Genomic DNA, 17,885 nt, shown 5'->3' with positions numbered 1-17,885 from the left:
GAAGAGAACTATACTGTGTAATACATATGGTAGGCTTAGTATATTATATCGACTGTAGGGCGTCCTCGTGCCTATCACAGCTTCTCGCGGCTTTCACATTCTCCTAGCGATATTGACAGCGCCATCTACGTCAATTGTTTCAAATCAATGTCTTTTGTTTTAACAACCTGACAGTCAACGTCCTCCGATAAGTCTAAACGTCATGTTGACAAATTATGTGTCAATATCCGTTGACGTACACCTTCGACTTTGGCCCAAACCCTTCATTTGAACTTTTATCAATTGATACTAACGGGTTTTAGTTGCTCACGTGACACAATTCAACGCAAAAGGTCGTATGTGTTTATGAAGAACACTATATTCAGATGATATACTATGATAAACCGATAAACTGACCGTCAAAAGAGGATTTTTTTTATAAATATCTTTTACTATATATGTATATTTGAAAACAAGCTAAGCTACAGTAGATGTAAATTTTGTTACAGTTTGGTGAAACACACATGGGGGAGAGATCAAGCCCAGTCTCAGCTGCTGCTTAACATGTGACCCTCCGCGATTCCGTTGACTGAAAATTGGCTCGCCTTCAATTTTCTTTCTCTAAAACAAGACCCCCCCCCCAGTTCAAATACTTCAAACATATAGGTTTAAATGCTGTTAGACGTGAAAAAGAGCACGAGTCCTAGAATCAATAACTCGATCCCACCGTTCACATTGATACATGTTGGCTATTTGCCACTACTACAACCACAGTGAATCTGTGTGAAGGCACTGCATTAAGTAATGCCCGTGTTTGGATATAATTGGTGGACCTGAAGGCTAGTTTGGTGGACCCGAAGGCTAGCTGGCCAGAAATCTTTAAGACTGGACAAGCGCACTACCTACATTGTCGGGACCGAGGTCAACATATACTCTCACATTATCCTCAATATTTCACTGCAATGTTCCTCCTTCACTCCTGTGAGACCCACTCCTCTCTCCTCACACAGCAACCAACAATTGCATGGTTGTCAAAATCGATTGGACTGATATGTTTAAAGTACAACATTGATAGTGATGCTATGTGACAGCAGTGGGATGAAGCAGCGGCAGCAGCGATGGAATGCCAATGTTATAAATATAATGTAAATTTAGGCAATGCAATGGGTCAAAGTTACACGTGACCCGCCCCAATTCTTTATTCTCTGAAAATATCTTCCCCCCTCAAGAGAACCGAGTTGTAAAATGTTACCCCTCCCCCCTTATAATTACTGAAGATTTCAAGGAATTGCCATAAAAACCGAAATTCGGTGGGTGGGTGTGGGAGTAGGGTACTTTCCATTGATAAACTTCCTTTTCGTGCATTGGGATATTTGTTCATAATTGTGCAATACCCTGTACTTGTAAATTGTCACTATTCGTCCGTATTGTTTTTACCCGTTGAGATATACACCAGACCTTCACTGACGGTTTAATCATTCCAATTAATTAATTGAATTACCCGTCTACTGGTCGTTCGTTGTACTGTGTACACTGACTTGATGCCCATGTGTAAACATTCCTGAGCGAGATAAGGACCATTTATTTGTTGTCAATAAATTGCAAATTGTAGGATACTGATAGGTACTAGTGTTCATATTGACAATAGCACGTGCTTCAACAAACATACCATTGTAAGTTTGTCGAAAAGAAGAACAAAAATAACGAAAAAGATATAGATCCAGCAAACAACTACGATGATATGAACACAAAATATGAATTAAATATTTTCATTGAAATATACATAAATCAATATTAAGAATACACAATATACGCTAAAAGTTATTGAAAATTAACTAAGAGTGTGGCGTTTTTCGAATTTATTACTACCAAAGAAATTTGGTGATATTGTCATTTTATTATCTGATCATGGTGTAAATTCCTGATGACTCTGAGAATTGTACCAGTTGCTAGACATGACGTAAGGTGTTTTAGTGATGATCAGAATGACGTCAAATATTTCAATTTTGAATAAAGGTAATTAAAAACACAGTAACATTACAGACTTTGTAAAACTTATAATTTCAAGTTGGTGCTCGACTACCGACTCAGATTTGAAGCGATATGGGAAAACAATGTTACAGCCATGTATTGCTCAAAAGAATGCACTTCAGTTATTTATGTAAAACAACCTTTTATGCAAAGGAGCAGTTTGGAAAATGACACTTTGGTGCATTTTGTGGCAGATTTAGCCACTGTTGCAAATATACAATGTGATTGTTAAAAGATCCCCCTCTACGACAGAGACTTAGTCAGCTTACCTAGGAGAGAATAATATATGTGGCTTCCATTCCTGGCCTACCGCCAAATCAATTGACAAGCACCATTACTTTCAATCCATCTTGGAAAGAGTAAATGTTTTGTTAAGAAGTATATTATGGCTACTGTATGAAAGTATCTGCCACTTTTATTGGAGGAGCTCCAACAACTGTATTTCATCACGAACTCTCAACGTCAAACGTGAAGTGCTTGGGGTAATTAATATTGATAGGCCAAAATATTATCCTACAATATGGTGTGTGTGTTTGTGATTCTGATATCTAAGAAAAGATAACCTCGAAGATTGATGTGTGTTTTTTCCTTTATCTGGAAAGCAGACCTCTTTGGAGGCCTTTGTTACCAGCTGTCACACTGTAAAGAATAGCGGTAACTGTCTATACAGTTACATATAACCGAACCTTACTGTAGAAGAGACGATTCGATGCGATGGAACACTAAGTGTCAATTATCGAAATGGGTGAACTTCTATTGAAGTAATGTAAATCGATAAGAATTCAAGGTTGTACTGCAAAAGTGTACATAAAGAATAATCAAACTACATCAATATATCAATCAATATCTCTACGAGGTCAAGTTTACAACAAACCTATCCAGTTAGATAAGTTAGCAATTTATCAAAATATACCAGTTGGTTAGGAGTGCTGAAGTGCACCTGGCAAAGATGGCTGTGTATCTATAGTATTTTTAAGTTGTAGCACAATCGTGAATTTTACTACTTTCATTTCATGATATGTGTGATATTTTCATTAGCTTATCCTTTTATCCATTCACCAACCTTCAAAGGCATACTCACACCAGTGTCTTGTAACTATAATTTGACCTTGGGTCACAAGCCGTTTTTAATGTTAAACCCCATGGTTTGCTTTGGCGAGCTGTTAAATTTTGTGACCGATTTTTCATTGTGTTGGTCGACGACCTTGGAATCTATGTCAAAGGATCCTTCGGGTATGAAGGCCTGGGGGCCTGAGATATTTAGATCATCAACATATTGTATAAACACAGCTATATTTTCTGTCAAGAGTCTGAGTTGGCTCAAAATGAACTCTGAACAATGTATAGCAAACACAGTGATACAGTTTCAGATACGATACAACCATTAATGAAATACTAAAGTGATGGTTAGGAACATGTAGAATAGCTTTTTATAGAGAATTTATCTGAGAAAGAATGTAAACGAATTCAAAGAAATGTATTCTATCTTTAGAGCCATACAAACATCCGCTAAATGTGACGTCATCCGATAAGAGGTAACCGTTGTCATGACAATGTTATGTTGTGATATGTACCTAAACTAAAGGCAGTATACACTACTTCAGAGCTTTTAGTTTGAACTCGCTGTAAAATAACTAGTATGTCGAAGGCAAACGGTACAAAGCTGTATCAATCTAATACACATAAAATAACTACATAAATACATCATACACATTTGATCTTTCTACTACTTATAACTTAGAATTATATATATATATATATATATATATATATATGTGTGTGTGTGTGTGTGTGTGTGTGTGTGTGTGTACGTGTGTGTGTGTGCGTGCGTGTGTGTATGTATATATGTATACACATATGTGTGTGTGTGTATATATATATATATATATATATATATATATATATATATATATATATATATATATATATACATAAGTACTGCTTCAATGAGTATGTTCCTCTTTTAATTGTCTTTTGAACTCTTCATACTGGCAAGCCGAGCTGGCCAAAAAAGGAGAGATTCTCTCCATAGTGCCCTAATGTAGCATGACCTGAAACCCCCACAAACTAATTGGATCATACTAATATTCGTAGAATTTTTTCTAGTATCCAAACGACAAACTATAACGTTGATGAGTTGTCATGTGTTGTTTGCCCGTACTCACTCCTGAGTACGCTATTTGACAGACCCCCAATAAACATTGATTTTTTGCAGACCTTTGAGCTAAATTATTGGAGATGTGTTTGATAAGAAGTATTTGTATAGTAATAAATGTTTCCAAATGTTGATAGCATGGTCCATGTATCGAGTCCAGATAGGGTCATAGTGGTGTCGAGACAAACTGGTGCCTAACGAGATCTATCTTGGATCTTGCCTCCACAAAACACACATGTATCTTAGCAAGCTGTTCAACGTAGGTCACCAAGTTTGGTGTTATATTGTTTGAAAGAGTTCGATTACTGAGTTGGTATGTAGATAAAAATTGGTATCTTTGATAAGAGATCTATCATATCAAACCCACCTAGCTACTGATCTTTACCCACTCAGCCATCGTCAAAACAGGTTACCATGAAGGGGTTCTCTTGACATTGTTATAGATTACATTTTGGACCAAGTTGTTAACTGTGTCCTCGGTGATGTGAACTCAACGACCACGAACCGCATGTAAGCTGCCAGTGTGGCACATATTTAATTTTCAGCTACAAAGAAAGCAACGTCACGTTTTGCAAACGACGAATTTCGCGTTAAATCTGAAGAATTTTGTCAGCAAACATTAGTCATTATAAGGTTGGGTTTTTGCCTTCAGAAGACGTCAAGCAAACAAACCGTTGAGGTGGCACACTTCACACAATCAGTGATTACTCCATTGGTAGGCACAGAAGCATTCACTTTTCACATAAAGGAACCATTTCTAACCATGGGTCTACCAGACCGGCACACACAACAGCCAGCCACGTGCACGTCCACCCTACGAAGAAAGGCAACAAAAAAGAACCTTTGGAAACAAATGAAGGAAAACAGAAATACTAAGAAAATACGAACTTTTATATTGAAATGTGTTTTTAAGCTAGTGTTTCAGTAGACTTATGTCATTACAGGTACACATCATGGCGGCAAATATGTCTAGTCTGTGCAGTACAGAGAATTGACATGAGTTTACTATAGCTTACTATTTGTATAGCTATAGAATTGGGGATAGCAAAACACGACAAATCTCTGAACTAAACATGAATGTCGTGTTAATGGAATAATCTCTGCGCTGAACGAGTACTCGTTCAATTTTTTCGTTCAAATTATACAGAAATAATTGTCAATTTTCACACGTGCGGTTACTACGGACCACAAAATACTAAAGCGTCAAAGATCCGTGTACAAATGTAATACGTACCGGATAAAAGTTGCAGCGCAACTTCTAGTTTCATTGACCTAAGGTCAATTGAACAATGTTGGTAAAAACCAATAGTAACCGGTAATCCACCGACCAACTCAAACAAGTCATTCGATGATGACAATATGGACATTTTTGCCTCCCAAATCCCATTTGAAGTTTGTATAAATGGAGAACTTACGTACGTTTGGTAAAATAACAAAGATGTTTGTTTCATGTTAAAACATTAAGTGTTGATAGTCAACATTCGCTGTGTTTTGTCAATAGTACAGACCGTGAGATTGTCATGGTTCACTGTATCACGGTCAACGTTAAATTCAAAAGGAAAAATAGCATGTAATTCGGAAAAAAAGTAATGGTTTTTATATAGCATATATACATATAATATCAGTGAGGAAAACTTAAGGTTGAGTTATAATAATAACTGGGCTCAAATATACTTAAATATACTCACCAATTATTCGGGGTCAATGTAATCAATCGGTTCTTCTGGCACGAAATAATCCAAGGCATCGGGTAATGGTGGTGTAAATGATGGTGCTGGAGCTGATGGTCTGCTAGGCAGACCAGCTCTGTCTATTGGTGGTAATTGATTCATGCTATTGGCAACATTTCTGCCATTTTGTTTAGTTCCGCCTCTCATTTTACTTTCACTAGGCACCGGGCATCCATGATACGAATGTCTGTAAGAATTAGATTTCGCCACCTTCCCGATTACATGATTTGTCATCATCGTGTCGGGACTATAAGATCTAGGTGGGCTGGGAATCGTTCTGTTGTACATTTCAAGTTCTGAATCCGAGTCGGAATCGTTCATTCCGTTATACCCCGACTCTTCGCTGTCAGGAGAACGGGTTTCATTTCTTTGTGCATTTCTATAGTTTGATCTGATGCTCGGTAATGGTGCCGGTTTCTGTAAATATTTCATTTGCTGAATACTGTTCACGCCAACAGGCTGTGTTTCCTGTTCACGAATGAATTTCATAAATTGAAGAACTTGTTCATTATTGCGGTGCCTTCGGATGACCTTGTCATAGGCCGATGGTCCCACATTTGACGTCTTCGATGGCTTGTTCGGTCGTCCGACGCCTTCTGCCATGCTGGTCTTAGCAAAACGATACACCGAAATATTTCTGTTGGATGCAGTCACTAGGTATAGCTGTAAACGTTTGGACATTTGATAACCAGTTGATTGGGTATATCACAAATTAAGATACAGCAATATGAATTGCTGATGGTGTGAATCTTACTTCTTCTTCACTTCTCATACCGTGTGCACATTGGACTTATTGCCGCAGATCTTGTGAGGGCAACTCTGAAAGAGAAAACGTGCACGGAAATCAATTACGGACAAAGAGTATGTTTGCCGAGTATGTCAGTGGTACGGCATCGTAAATAGAAGCCACGCAGGAAAGTTCAGTATACATCCGACTGGAATCTTATCTGTAAACACAAATAATTTGGGTCGAATCCCCGGGTGATGAAAAAAATACTAGAGGGGTGTTTGTTCTATTAGGTATCTAAAGCTGAAAAGAGTAGTGGATTTCCGTTGTGTCCAAGAATAAAACACTATTAGAAAAAACAATCACAAATGTTTGTATATGGTAAAGAAGACTCAATCTGAAGTACAAACACACAGTTCATAATGAATACAACATAAGCAACGGAAAATTTGAATTACTTACTCTTTGTTAAAATGAATAATATTAATACAAATGGTGTATGGTCACACAAAAATACTGTTTACGACTTTTAGATGATTGATATTCCTGTTTCATTACCTTCTGCTTTGTGTAACCGTAGTGAGAGTAGAAGTTGTTGACACTTACACAATATGAGGTCGGTATCTGCAGTGTCTGGTAGTCGTTGCCACTGCAAGTACGATTCCTGCGTGACTAATGAGTGAACAGTTGTGACAGCTAGTATATCGGGGGTAATTTTCAAGATCATTCCTAAACACTAAACACCACCTGTGTCATAGATCTCTAAAGCCACTTTTAATAAAAAGTTGGAATCCTTTGAAAAAATTCATACCTGCATAGTCCTGGGAAACTAATCTTCAACACGTATAAAACTGACCGTTTGACGTGTAGCCGGTTCTAATGGGTTTTCTGTCTCTGTGAACAAAATGGAAATGATGAAGAAATAGTCATTCAACTACACATTTACGTATGCTTAGCTAGGATTTGACAGTCTTCCTAGTTGCTGGGAAGCAATGATACGTCTATTATACCGCCCCAATTAAAGTCCACCAAGTAGCCAGCTGAAGGGAACGAGCAATGCGATAAAACATAGCCACTATACAGGAACGAAACCCAAGTAATAATGCACCTTAAATCTCTCGTTTTGTTCGCTATATTATAGGTCACAATGCCACAGGTGTGTCGCTTCAAACATGCACCAATACAAACACATAGCCAATAGAGAGGAATACCGCTATCTTTACCGTTCAGTCCGTTATAGTCAGGGGACCGGCAGACTCATTGTATAGGTGGGGTAGTCAAGTTTGAACACCTCAACTGAAATGACAGCATTGCTCATGCGTTAATTTATGTAATTTGGCGATGTATTCACAATATCATTATTCCCAGAATAATTAGATTCTCAAGTTATAGACAGAAGAAAAGTCGAATTCATAGCAACAAATACAACGCTAAATATAGATGTACGTCACTTCCAAAACAATTCGTCTTAATGTGATTCCATGGTTTGTGACCTTAGCAAGGACGCAAATTTGGTTATTTAGTCATTTCAAAGCCTCTTTTGGTGTTCACCATTTTATATGGAAGGTTCAAGGGGTTACTATCGATCGTAAAAAGAAAGAAGACACACCCTAAGGCGTATATAATGTATTCTTTTCTTCCCCATTCATCTCTTAAGACATTGTATATTGCACTGCTATAGAGCGGTAAAGCCTAAGGGACAAGGTGCTTGTTCTATCAAGGAGACGTTCCAAATACGTGATAATGTCAAATGACAATGGTATACAAACAATACACCGAACTATCACCAGCTCATCATGGACAACAACATGTACAAAATGGGTGTATTTGTCGCCAGCTCTTGTCCCAAACAATCCGGGAGTGTTTACAAGAGAACACGACAACTAAACAAACAGCAGACCCAAGCTCTCGGAGTGTGATACTAGCTTTCTTTTTCATCGGTGGTACATCTGGTACTATGTATAATAATACTAAGGTGATGCCACCTTGGTTAAATAAATAAATGAATTAAAATAAATTTAAATTTCGCGATGGGTTTTAATTTATTTCTCAATTATATCTCATAGTTGGTAATGACGTAAGACCAATTCCCATACAGTACACGTATGAACCATTTTATCATTTTATGTCTATTTCTAGAACTTGATAAAATATTCCTTGGTCGATTGTCATAAATCAACTGAGAATATTTCATGGCCCATTTCGCTGATTAATTGAACGTTATGCATATATCAAATAGTTTTTCATTTCTCTTAACGTAGTGAAATACATCCATAAAACACAACTCTTAAATTGTCATTCTTGGCTTAGAGTGACTAGAATACACTACAAACATACAAATGGAAACATGTAAATCTAATATGCTTGTTGCTTTGGGGCATCTCCTGCTTCTTCGAAGCAAAATGGTGGCATGAACTATCACATTGAATGATTTTTTTTGTTTACATTTTTTCCCCAGTTTAAATACATGTGTACCTGTAATATGTATTCAAATTACAATTCTTTTGTTTGTAATGGGCAACGTCTTAAAAATGCATGGATGACGTCATATTCATTTTTGAATATTAAAGTGGTCAATGTGCGTATAATTACACCCGTTTAGTTGATTTGTTTACCTTTTGTATTGGCTATCATAAAGAACAGACCGTGTTTCAGAATAAATATCTGAGATGGGCATATCCAATTTCATGTAGAGATGAAAGACACTTGACATGAGTCGAAATTTAAAAGTTGCCCTGGGTAGGGTAGTTTCAATTTACTGGATACGGAACTGAGAGAGAGAGAGAGAGAGAGAGAGAGAGAGAGAGAGAGAGAGAGAGAGAGAGAGAGAGAGAGAGAGAGAGAGAGAGAGAGAGAGAGAGAGAGAGAGAGAGAGAGAGAGAGAGAGAGGGAGAGGGGGAGACAGACAGACAGACAGACAGACAGACAGACAGACAGATAGACAGACAGACAGACAGACAGACAGACAGACAGACAGACAGACAGACAGAGACAGAGATTTAGCCTAGACATCATTGCCGTATTGTCATCATCATCATCATCATTATCCGGCATAATCACCACAGCCACCACCCACAATCAACCCCATCATCACCGCCGCCGCCGCCGCCACCACCACCACCACCACCACCACCACCACCACCGCCACCGTCACCATCACCATCATCATCATCATCATCATCATCATCATCATCATCATCATCATCATCATCAATACCATGAACAACGGCGAATATGACGAAAATGATAAAATTAAACCATATACAACACTTTGCATATATCATTTATTTAATTGACTGGGAATATCTCATTTAATGACATTAGTTAATTGCTATTACTTGTTTCCAAGTACAGCTGAGACAATGGTCTGTGTCCATAGAAACAGACAGTCGTCAAAATAAGAAGTATTTATTTTCCAGAATGAACTTTTAACTTAAAGTGGTAAATGCTAGCTAACAAGTTCAAAAGTAAAGGCCATTAGCGGCACTTTTGCAAGGTCAATGTCATGGATAGGTTGTCAAGGTAACCAATGTTGACATTGTATGGTAATAATAACCCGACTGTTCGTGTGCTCTCCTTGTATTGATCTATTAATTCAGTAGTTTTTTTCCCACAGTCGAGTTAGCATGCATAGACACTTTTATAGCGACTTCGGCTGTCAAGGTGAAATGGACACAGCGTTAATGTAATTGACAATAAACGATAAAACATATCACTAGAATTCAATGGCAAACTCAATTACTGAGGCTTTAGAGGAAATATGTCCATTGCCTCTGGTGAAACATAATCACGCTTTCAAAGTCAAATGAATAAAACACAAACTGCTTTCAAATGAAGTATTCTCATTTCTTTATTTATCAGGTGACATATTTGGAAGTTAAGTGTTTTCAGACAGAGATTTTAATTGAATTTTTTGACATACCCACAAAAGATTTGTTTTCCAAAAAGGGATGTAATTGAATCTAGTTCTCCCCCCCAAAAAATTCACCGAGTTGCATTGAATCACACCTGTCTAATTTGGTCTCAATCGGGAATGAATTGAATCGAAGGGCGTAGAATGTATTTCAGATATAAATTGTATTTAAGCTGTCACGATCAAAGCTACGTGAAAGCCTTAATTGACAGTAATCAGTTGAATAGTGGTCATAAATACTGAGTCAGTTAATTACACATACATCTTGTCGAACTGTACATAATGGTTATCTCAATGGTACTCTGAAATAAAAACCCAAGTAAAGAAGTGTAGAACTTGACCGTTGCTCAAAAAAGTCAATAAATAACAAACAAACAAACAAACAAACAAACAAACAAACAAACAAACAAACAAACAAACAAAACGGCTTATGGAAGTTGTGTCGGTTTGTTGATATAAATTTAGTCTCCTTTTTATTGATCATGAAAACATGCTATTCCTTGGTGTAAATGATGTAACATCGTCATAATATGTTGACTTTACCGAAAGAGCGCCATGTTATGAATATGTCGCCAATACTGAGGCTAGGAGTCGTGTTAACGTTGTTTTATTGTCACCTCGTTTCTACTTTGAATCTAAAATAGACTGGTCACTAAATTATAGGCGTAAAAGTGCAATAACTTGAATGAATAAAACAGTGTAAATTTTGTTGGCATACACAAGTAATTTGAAACAACGTTACCTAGGACGTGTTGACAGGCTAGTCTGCCACGCTTGTGCTAAAATGGAATCCTTTATCTTTCACGAGCACTTCAAACAAGAATATGTAGTTAATTGGAGTTTTGGAAACACGGCAACCGTACGGGTTGTTATTTGGTATAATCTCCACAGGGTACGGCAAAGGCTTTGTGTTGATAGACAAAAAAAACTCATTAAAACATCTAAACAACGCGTCGGATACTCTCATTGGAAGCTTTTTAGGTGGCTAGGGATAAAATATTAATCTTGGAATATAACTTACCTGTAGCTGCAGGGAGGTTATTAATCGCTTTTTACTCTCTTTCTGACGCGACATCGACAGAGTGATGACGAACTCTACTGTACTACGTGTGCCGTCATGGTGTCTTTTCACCAATGTACCGCTATATACTAGTACGGTATTCAATTAGGTCATGTCACGGTAAATTCAAGCGTACACAATCAGACCCAACCAATTTCTAGATGCAGTTTGCAATGTATTGACACGTGAATGCGAGGTCCTTTTGTTGAAATTTGGCAATTCTTCGTGGACAAACACCTCCCTTTTCGTCCTCTCACAGCAATTTTAAATCGCTTTTCAAACAACATCAATAGGCAAGCTAACCTTGTTAGCAGGGTTCGTTATTGGTTTATGAAATTCTTTGATGAAATGCCCTATAGGCAGAGAACACCCTTGGACACGTAACTTCAAATCTGAAGATTAAATTCAAACACTCAATAAATGTGAAAACAATACAAGTCCTTGTCCTTGTTTACGTATTTGAGAGATTCATATTTACATCTAATTAACTTGGAGGGGGGATCTTGGTTGGTTTTTTGTGTTGTGTCATTGGTAACAGAACGGTATTGTATTTATTTTTTGCTTCTTTGATATCAGCGCATTTGTAGATATTACACCTATTATGGCTATCTCAGCTCGGTCCATATTGCCGTTTTTGAAGTACTAGCAAATAATGATTGAATGCACGAAGTGTATGAAATCACCATGGCAGGCAATGTAACACGGCATCAAGACCTCGTTTGGTTGTTATGGAGATGAACACTACGCGGAAAAAATGCGTTGCGCGGAACGTTTGCTTGTTTACGTCACTACATTTAAAATGGATGAGATAAAATCCACTGTAATTGTAAAGGTATTTCTCAACTTGTTCATGGCAGGTAAAGGTTAAACGTCTTAAATTTGTCTTTCACAAAATAAGCACATGATAATCTTTCTGACATATTCTGCGTCTATGATCTTATGTCACATGAATGACTCAGCCATCGTTTGGTTGGAAAACTACAGGGATTACTTATCAAAAGCAAACGACAGTGTTCACTTAGTGTTCTTACACACTGTACTTGTGACATCGCAAACAATGATGCTTTTTTATCAAACAATTTGTCATACATAGACACATTTCTATTCAAAGAAATAACATACAATTGATATCATTCCTTCGGTTATGTGAATGTTTTGAATATGTCTGAGGTGTCACCTTTAAGGATTATTCTGACTATGAGAGGACTCTTTTTTAGCATGAGTGAAAACTTCAATCAAATTGAAGCATTGATCAGTTTGGCTGATCTATCCCGGAGACATTTTACGAGCCACCAGATGGGGGGATACCTACACAAAAAGCTCCACGCCCTCCAGGTGTGAAGAATTGAATTAACGTATATATGTTCGATCGTTTCTTGGTTGATTAGCTGCTAAAAAATTCACTATGTCTCATAACACAAGTTCAGTTTTGTCTATATAAATCACATATTGGTGTCTTCCACTTGTGTACCTAATCTTAAATAAGAAAATCCCACATTCTTCATGTTTGTCATATTCTCTGCTTAGATACGGACAATACCAATAATCCAACCTGAGAATACCACAAGTTAGATGCTGACAGGATGTTGAAATACAGAGGCTCGGACCGTAAATTCTATTTCTACGTATCTACCAGGGAATTTTAACCCACTGTTTTTATTAGATGTTCATGAACATGATTAAATTTCTGGGCATACATCATTGTATTCTGATAATAGGATATATAATGGGATCAGGCTTGTCACATGTGTTGAATATGGAGTGCAGTAATGATGTAGAAATGTAAATTGCAATCTACTCTATTTGAGAGAAATGCATGCAACTACTAGAAACAAATCCACCCACGTCACAAACTCGGCGATTGACGACATCAAAATGCATTTTTTTGGGTCAAGTATTGAATTTGAAAGAAAGCTAAATGTCTACTTTTGAAATGGCGAATATGATAGATAGATCCAAGATGGTTGTACCATGGTAATCTAAAGCCATTCAATTGTTTAAATGAGTTGTCTAAAAAAAAGTTAAAAAGTACAAATTTTCCATGTCGGTCATTTTCTCAAATAGGGCCCTCTCTTCAAATCCTGAGTGATACTCACTGGTTATCTACTTCGATTTCGTACATGGCTCGGTGGTGGAGGCATGACCAAACACAACACTGGGGCCAAAACGATTCCAGAGTTCCAGAATAAATAAAACGGACAAGAGTATTCTTTTAAAGTGTTCTTTATATTAAAGTGCATTTGGCTTTATAGCTTTATAAAAAATAAGTCATGAATTTTGATCAAAATGTTGTAATAGCTTGACATGTGAGACTCCAAAAAAGTAATTGCAAACTGTCAATTTTTCTATACACTGGTAAGATATTAACACTATTTGTAGTCTGTGCAAAGTGTCCATCAATTCTTTATAAATATTGAAATATTTTTGTCTTAAAAGTTATAATTTAAGCGGTAAATATAGACGTGTAGGTGACTTGAAATGGTTACGCTTATCAGAATGATTGGAATATTTGCATTTGAGTTGTCCTGAGCGAAATACAAATAAAGGAACATTTGAAGGGTATTTAACATAAAAAGGTTGAATGTCAAGTGAGCGTGTAACCATGTGAATCGAAGTCAAAGGCAAGTCAATATACTGTATTATGTATGAAATGATTACTACTATGTAGCTGAATTTAATACAGCAACAGTGTCAAGCATACAGGGCTCATCAAATTCTCCATTTGAACAATTTGAATTTGAATTAACCATACTGTATCTAGGATGATGAGGTCCGGGACTTCTTGGTCGTGTTTTACCGCGAACAGTTCTCTGTTTTTCTGCAGGCTTGTCCTCACTTCTCCGTCGCCCTTTAGCAGTTTTGGGGCGGTCGGATGTTTCATCTCCCATGTGTCTCCTACCTCTAGCAGTTCTTGGTCGTTCATAAGGTTCATACGCCTCTTGTTCGGTTATTTCACGGCGTCTATCGCGAGCCGTTCTCGGTCTCTGTTCCGGGTAGTCCTGCATTGAGTTGTCAGTTTCAACATGTCGTCGCCTACCTCGTGCTGATTTTGGCCTTTCTGAACCAGTCCCCATACTTGAACGCCTGCCCTGAGGCGTATTAGGTCTGTCAGTGGTTTGTTGTTGTTGATGTTCACTATAACGTCTTCCTCTAGCCGTTCTCGGTCTTTCGTAGATCTCCTCGGGCTCTTCCCATCTACCTCTGTCGTTCACAGTGTCAGTTTCCTGAGTAACTGGCCAAGGTGACAACTGAGCATCCCTGCCCCTATTTGTATCAATATTTTCGCTTAGTTGTTCGTAATTTTCATTAAATGGAAGGGGAGAATCTGGTCTACCAAACTCGGGACAATCTTTTTCCTGTGTTATAAACCTATCTCTTGAAGTAGGTGAAGGTGCAGAAGGTCTTTCGATGTCATATGGATCCTGGTCTGGAAATTGGGATATTGGAGGTAGATGATAGTTGGTTCCCTCTCGTCGAAGAGGAAAGGGGCGAGGTGCAGCTGGTTGCGTTGACTTGTAGTTCCTAAAACTAGGCTCCGTTGTCGTAGATTTGATATCAAGGCTTTCGTATTCGTTACTAGTTTTATGTTTATTCTTTTTAGGTTCAGTCTGCATGCTTTGCCGCAAGTTATACACAGTAGACTCTCTTTCAAGTTTCGGTGGGGTGGTGACGTCGGCATGTTTCCTCTTGTGTTCGCTCAGATCGTCTTCGTTTAACTCACTGAGTGTTCCATATGTTGTATTCGCTTTAACTCCTATTGCAGGTAACGGATTGAACACACGTCCACGGAACCCATTACCTTCGTTGGTAATATTCGTTACAGTCTGTTGTTGGTGAATTAGGTCTAACATTTCTTGCACACTATCTTCCGACGGTTTTTTCATGGTTTCTGGCGAGGTGGTATTTTCCATGTCATATCATATCATGTCCGTAATCCCATCATATCATATCTTATATATCACGCCCTACCTTGAGGTGACCATCGTCTATATGGAACAGAGCTATACGCACATTTTAGGCCAAAATTCTGTACCACTGGACTCAAAGGTGACAACAGGCACTTCAACTTTACGGACTCTCGACACTATAGTGTACAGCTTTATTTTGAAACCAGATCACAGGCTAGAACGTTGGACTATAGCTGGAGGGGTGTGCGTCGTGTTATAATGTTGGGTGACAAGAGTTTGGGTGGCCACTATGCAACAAGCACCGTTATGTTGATGACGAAATTAGATCTACTATGGGCGACAAAAAAGCGGGTAAGAGGTCGCCGTCTTTAATCCAATCTATCGCGTTTTTCACCCGAATAGCTTCATTTGATCCCTAACAGATATTAGACTTTCTCATAGCGAAAAATGCATCATTCCAAAGTTCCCTTCAGATCACTAGGAAAAATGTTCTTTGTGGTGGTTTCAAAGGGGTTGACTATTCGCGAGTAAACAAATGGCAACAAAGAGAAACCACTAGAAACCAGTGGCGTAGAAATCCCATATATGTCACAATGTACAACTAACTTATATTGGGCGAAACAATATTTCTCGTGACGCCATGGAAAACGCACCGAACTACATATTTCAAGGACAGCTGGGCATTATTTTAGACTCTGTTTTAATCAGGCTGGCCAAAGTGATGAATTATTTGGGGTACTGTGTATTGAAACCCTGGTTAAGTCGTGGATGTGTGTTCGACAAAAGACATAAAAGTCAGAAATAAATCACCGATGCGACCCATTGTAACATTCACACAAAATGGCCAACCCAAACGAGAGAAACGCACTTTTTCTTTACCGTAAGAGAATTTTGCAAAGGTGAGAATGGTAATGCCTCGAGGTCAAAATGGCCGTCTCATTCAAGTAATGACATGTTATATGTAGATGGCAACGTTCCAAGTTGCCCTAATATCTCGGGGACTAGCCTAGTCAACTACGCCATATATCATCATAACATAATTACATGCTTTTCAATAAAAGACGACAGTAAAAATGCATAATTCATACATGCCATTCTATATAGTCTTAAGAAAAAAAAGTGTAGCCAGTTACTGGTTTGTTATAACGGTGATGTACTGACTATCAAAACATATCGGATTGACTAAAAACGCCAGTTATGTTACGACTTTAGCGTTCTCATTTCTCTAACTATGCCTACTCTCCTGCATGACTTTGCTAAAACACCGGGGAATTATTTCCTCTGTTAATATAACATTTTTACATAAAAGGGTATGCGCTTTAGCTTCTACCCCTCTGAAGAGGAATGGTTTGGTCTATATTGTTGTTGGTTTTGTGATGAGCACTGCTATGTTGTGTGTTTTGTAGTATAAAATGGAAACCTAGGTACGGTCATGCCCGAGGGCATCTACAGCATTAACCAATTACGGTCGTTTATCTTCCGAGTCTATTGTAATCGACTGTACCATCTCACTGTTCAAAGCTAGTCGACTGTGAAACCCCGTCCACAATATATCAACTATTTTCTATTCAAATGTGTAGCTCAATAATGCAGTCTTCATTTGAAGCAACCGAGGTAGACGACCTGTCTCACCTTAGCCACAAGGATTGCTGAAACATTCTGTCTTAATGACAGTGCGGACAGACAAACAACGTTTCATGAATATATATATGTAGATATAAGAAGTTTCCAGTGTGACAGTTGCATTTGTGCGATTTATGCGGGTTATCTAATGTCATCGTAACCATTGTTTACAAGAAACCCCTCAGTTTCTTGTTATTTGCACTCATTATTTGATGACGTCATAATCACGATGGGAAAAGTAAACCACTTCACTGAACCCCATCCCCCGACTCAACAAAATGTAAAATTATATCATTAGTTACTTCTAATGGTTATGTCCTTTGTCTGTGAATGGGCGTATAAGATTTTAAAAATTTAAAAGTAACTTTAGACAGATATCGATTGTACCGTGAATGCAAAGATGTGTGTAAATACTTTAAAATCCAGGGCAGGCAAACGACCAATTAATATTCTTATCAAAACAGGTACAAAATACACTAATAATTAACTTGATGTAGAGATAAGAAAACATGCGATTTCAAAATTGAAGCTATCAACTGAAAAATGTTTAATTTTTTTGAACAGCTTTCACAGTTCTCCTATTAATTTACATCATAAGAATCTCATAATGTTACAAAATTTCACTTTATGTCATTTGGACACAGTTTTCAGTTTTCCATACAAGTTTGCACGTCTTCAGGAAGAAGTCGAGGTCAGTTCCGACTCAGAGGGCGCGCTTGTTAAATGCTGTATAACGATCATGACCATCTATCCCAGGCT

General features: G+C 37.8%; 1 protein-coding gene across 4 annotated transcripts; it reads right to left on the bottom strand.

Annotated features, from left to right (window-relative positions):
* Nucleotides 1-3,955: 3,955 nt before the first annotated feature.
* Nucleotides 3,956-11,651, bottom strand: LOC144453354 (uncharacterized). Of its 4 annotated transcripts, none has more exons than XM_078144626.1 (4): nucleotides 11,557-11,651; nucleotides 7,434-7,516; nucleotides 5,854-6,714; nucleotides 3,956-5,006 (listed from the first exon to the last, which is right to left on the bottom strand). In XM_078144626.1, exon 3 carries the CDS (start codon nucleotides 6,574-6,576, stop codon nucleotides 5,857-5,859), a length of 720 nt encoding a protein of 239 aa, XP_078000752.1. In that variant the 5' UTR covers nucleotides 6,577-6,714; nucleotides 7,434-7,516; nucleotides 11,557-11,651; the 3' UTR covers nucleotides 3,956-5,006; nucleotides 5,854-5,856. The 4 variants fall into 4 exon arrangements, with proteins under 4 accessions (XP_078000752.1, XP_078000751.1, XP_078000753.1 ...); XM_078144625.1 differs by having other exon boundaries at nucleotides 3,956-4,979; XM_078144627.1 differs by lacking the exon at nucleotides 11,557-11,651 and adding an exon at nucleotides 8,392-8,423 and having other exon boundaries at nucleotides 3,956-4,979.
* Nucleotides 11,652-17,885: the final 6,234 nt, after the last annotated feature.

The sequence above is a fragment of the Glandiceps talaboti genome, chromosome 2 (genome assembly GCF_964340395.1).
Source record: "Glandiceps talaboti chromosome 2, keGlaTala1.1, whole genome shotgun sequence".
In the NCBI taxonomy this organism is placed as follows: Eukaryota; Metazoa; Hemichordata; class Enteropneusta; family Spengelidae; genus Glandiceps; species Glandiceps talaboti.
Note: the sequence above shows the minus strand (reverse complement) of the source record. Positions and strands in the feature narration are given on the sequence as shown.

Coding starts and splice junctions, on each gene's coding strand:
- LOC144453354 (XM_078144626.1), bottom strand. CDS start 6,576: ATGTCCAAACGTTTACAGCTATACCTAGTGACTGCATCCAACAGAAAT.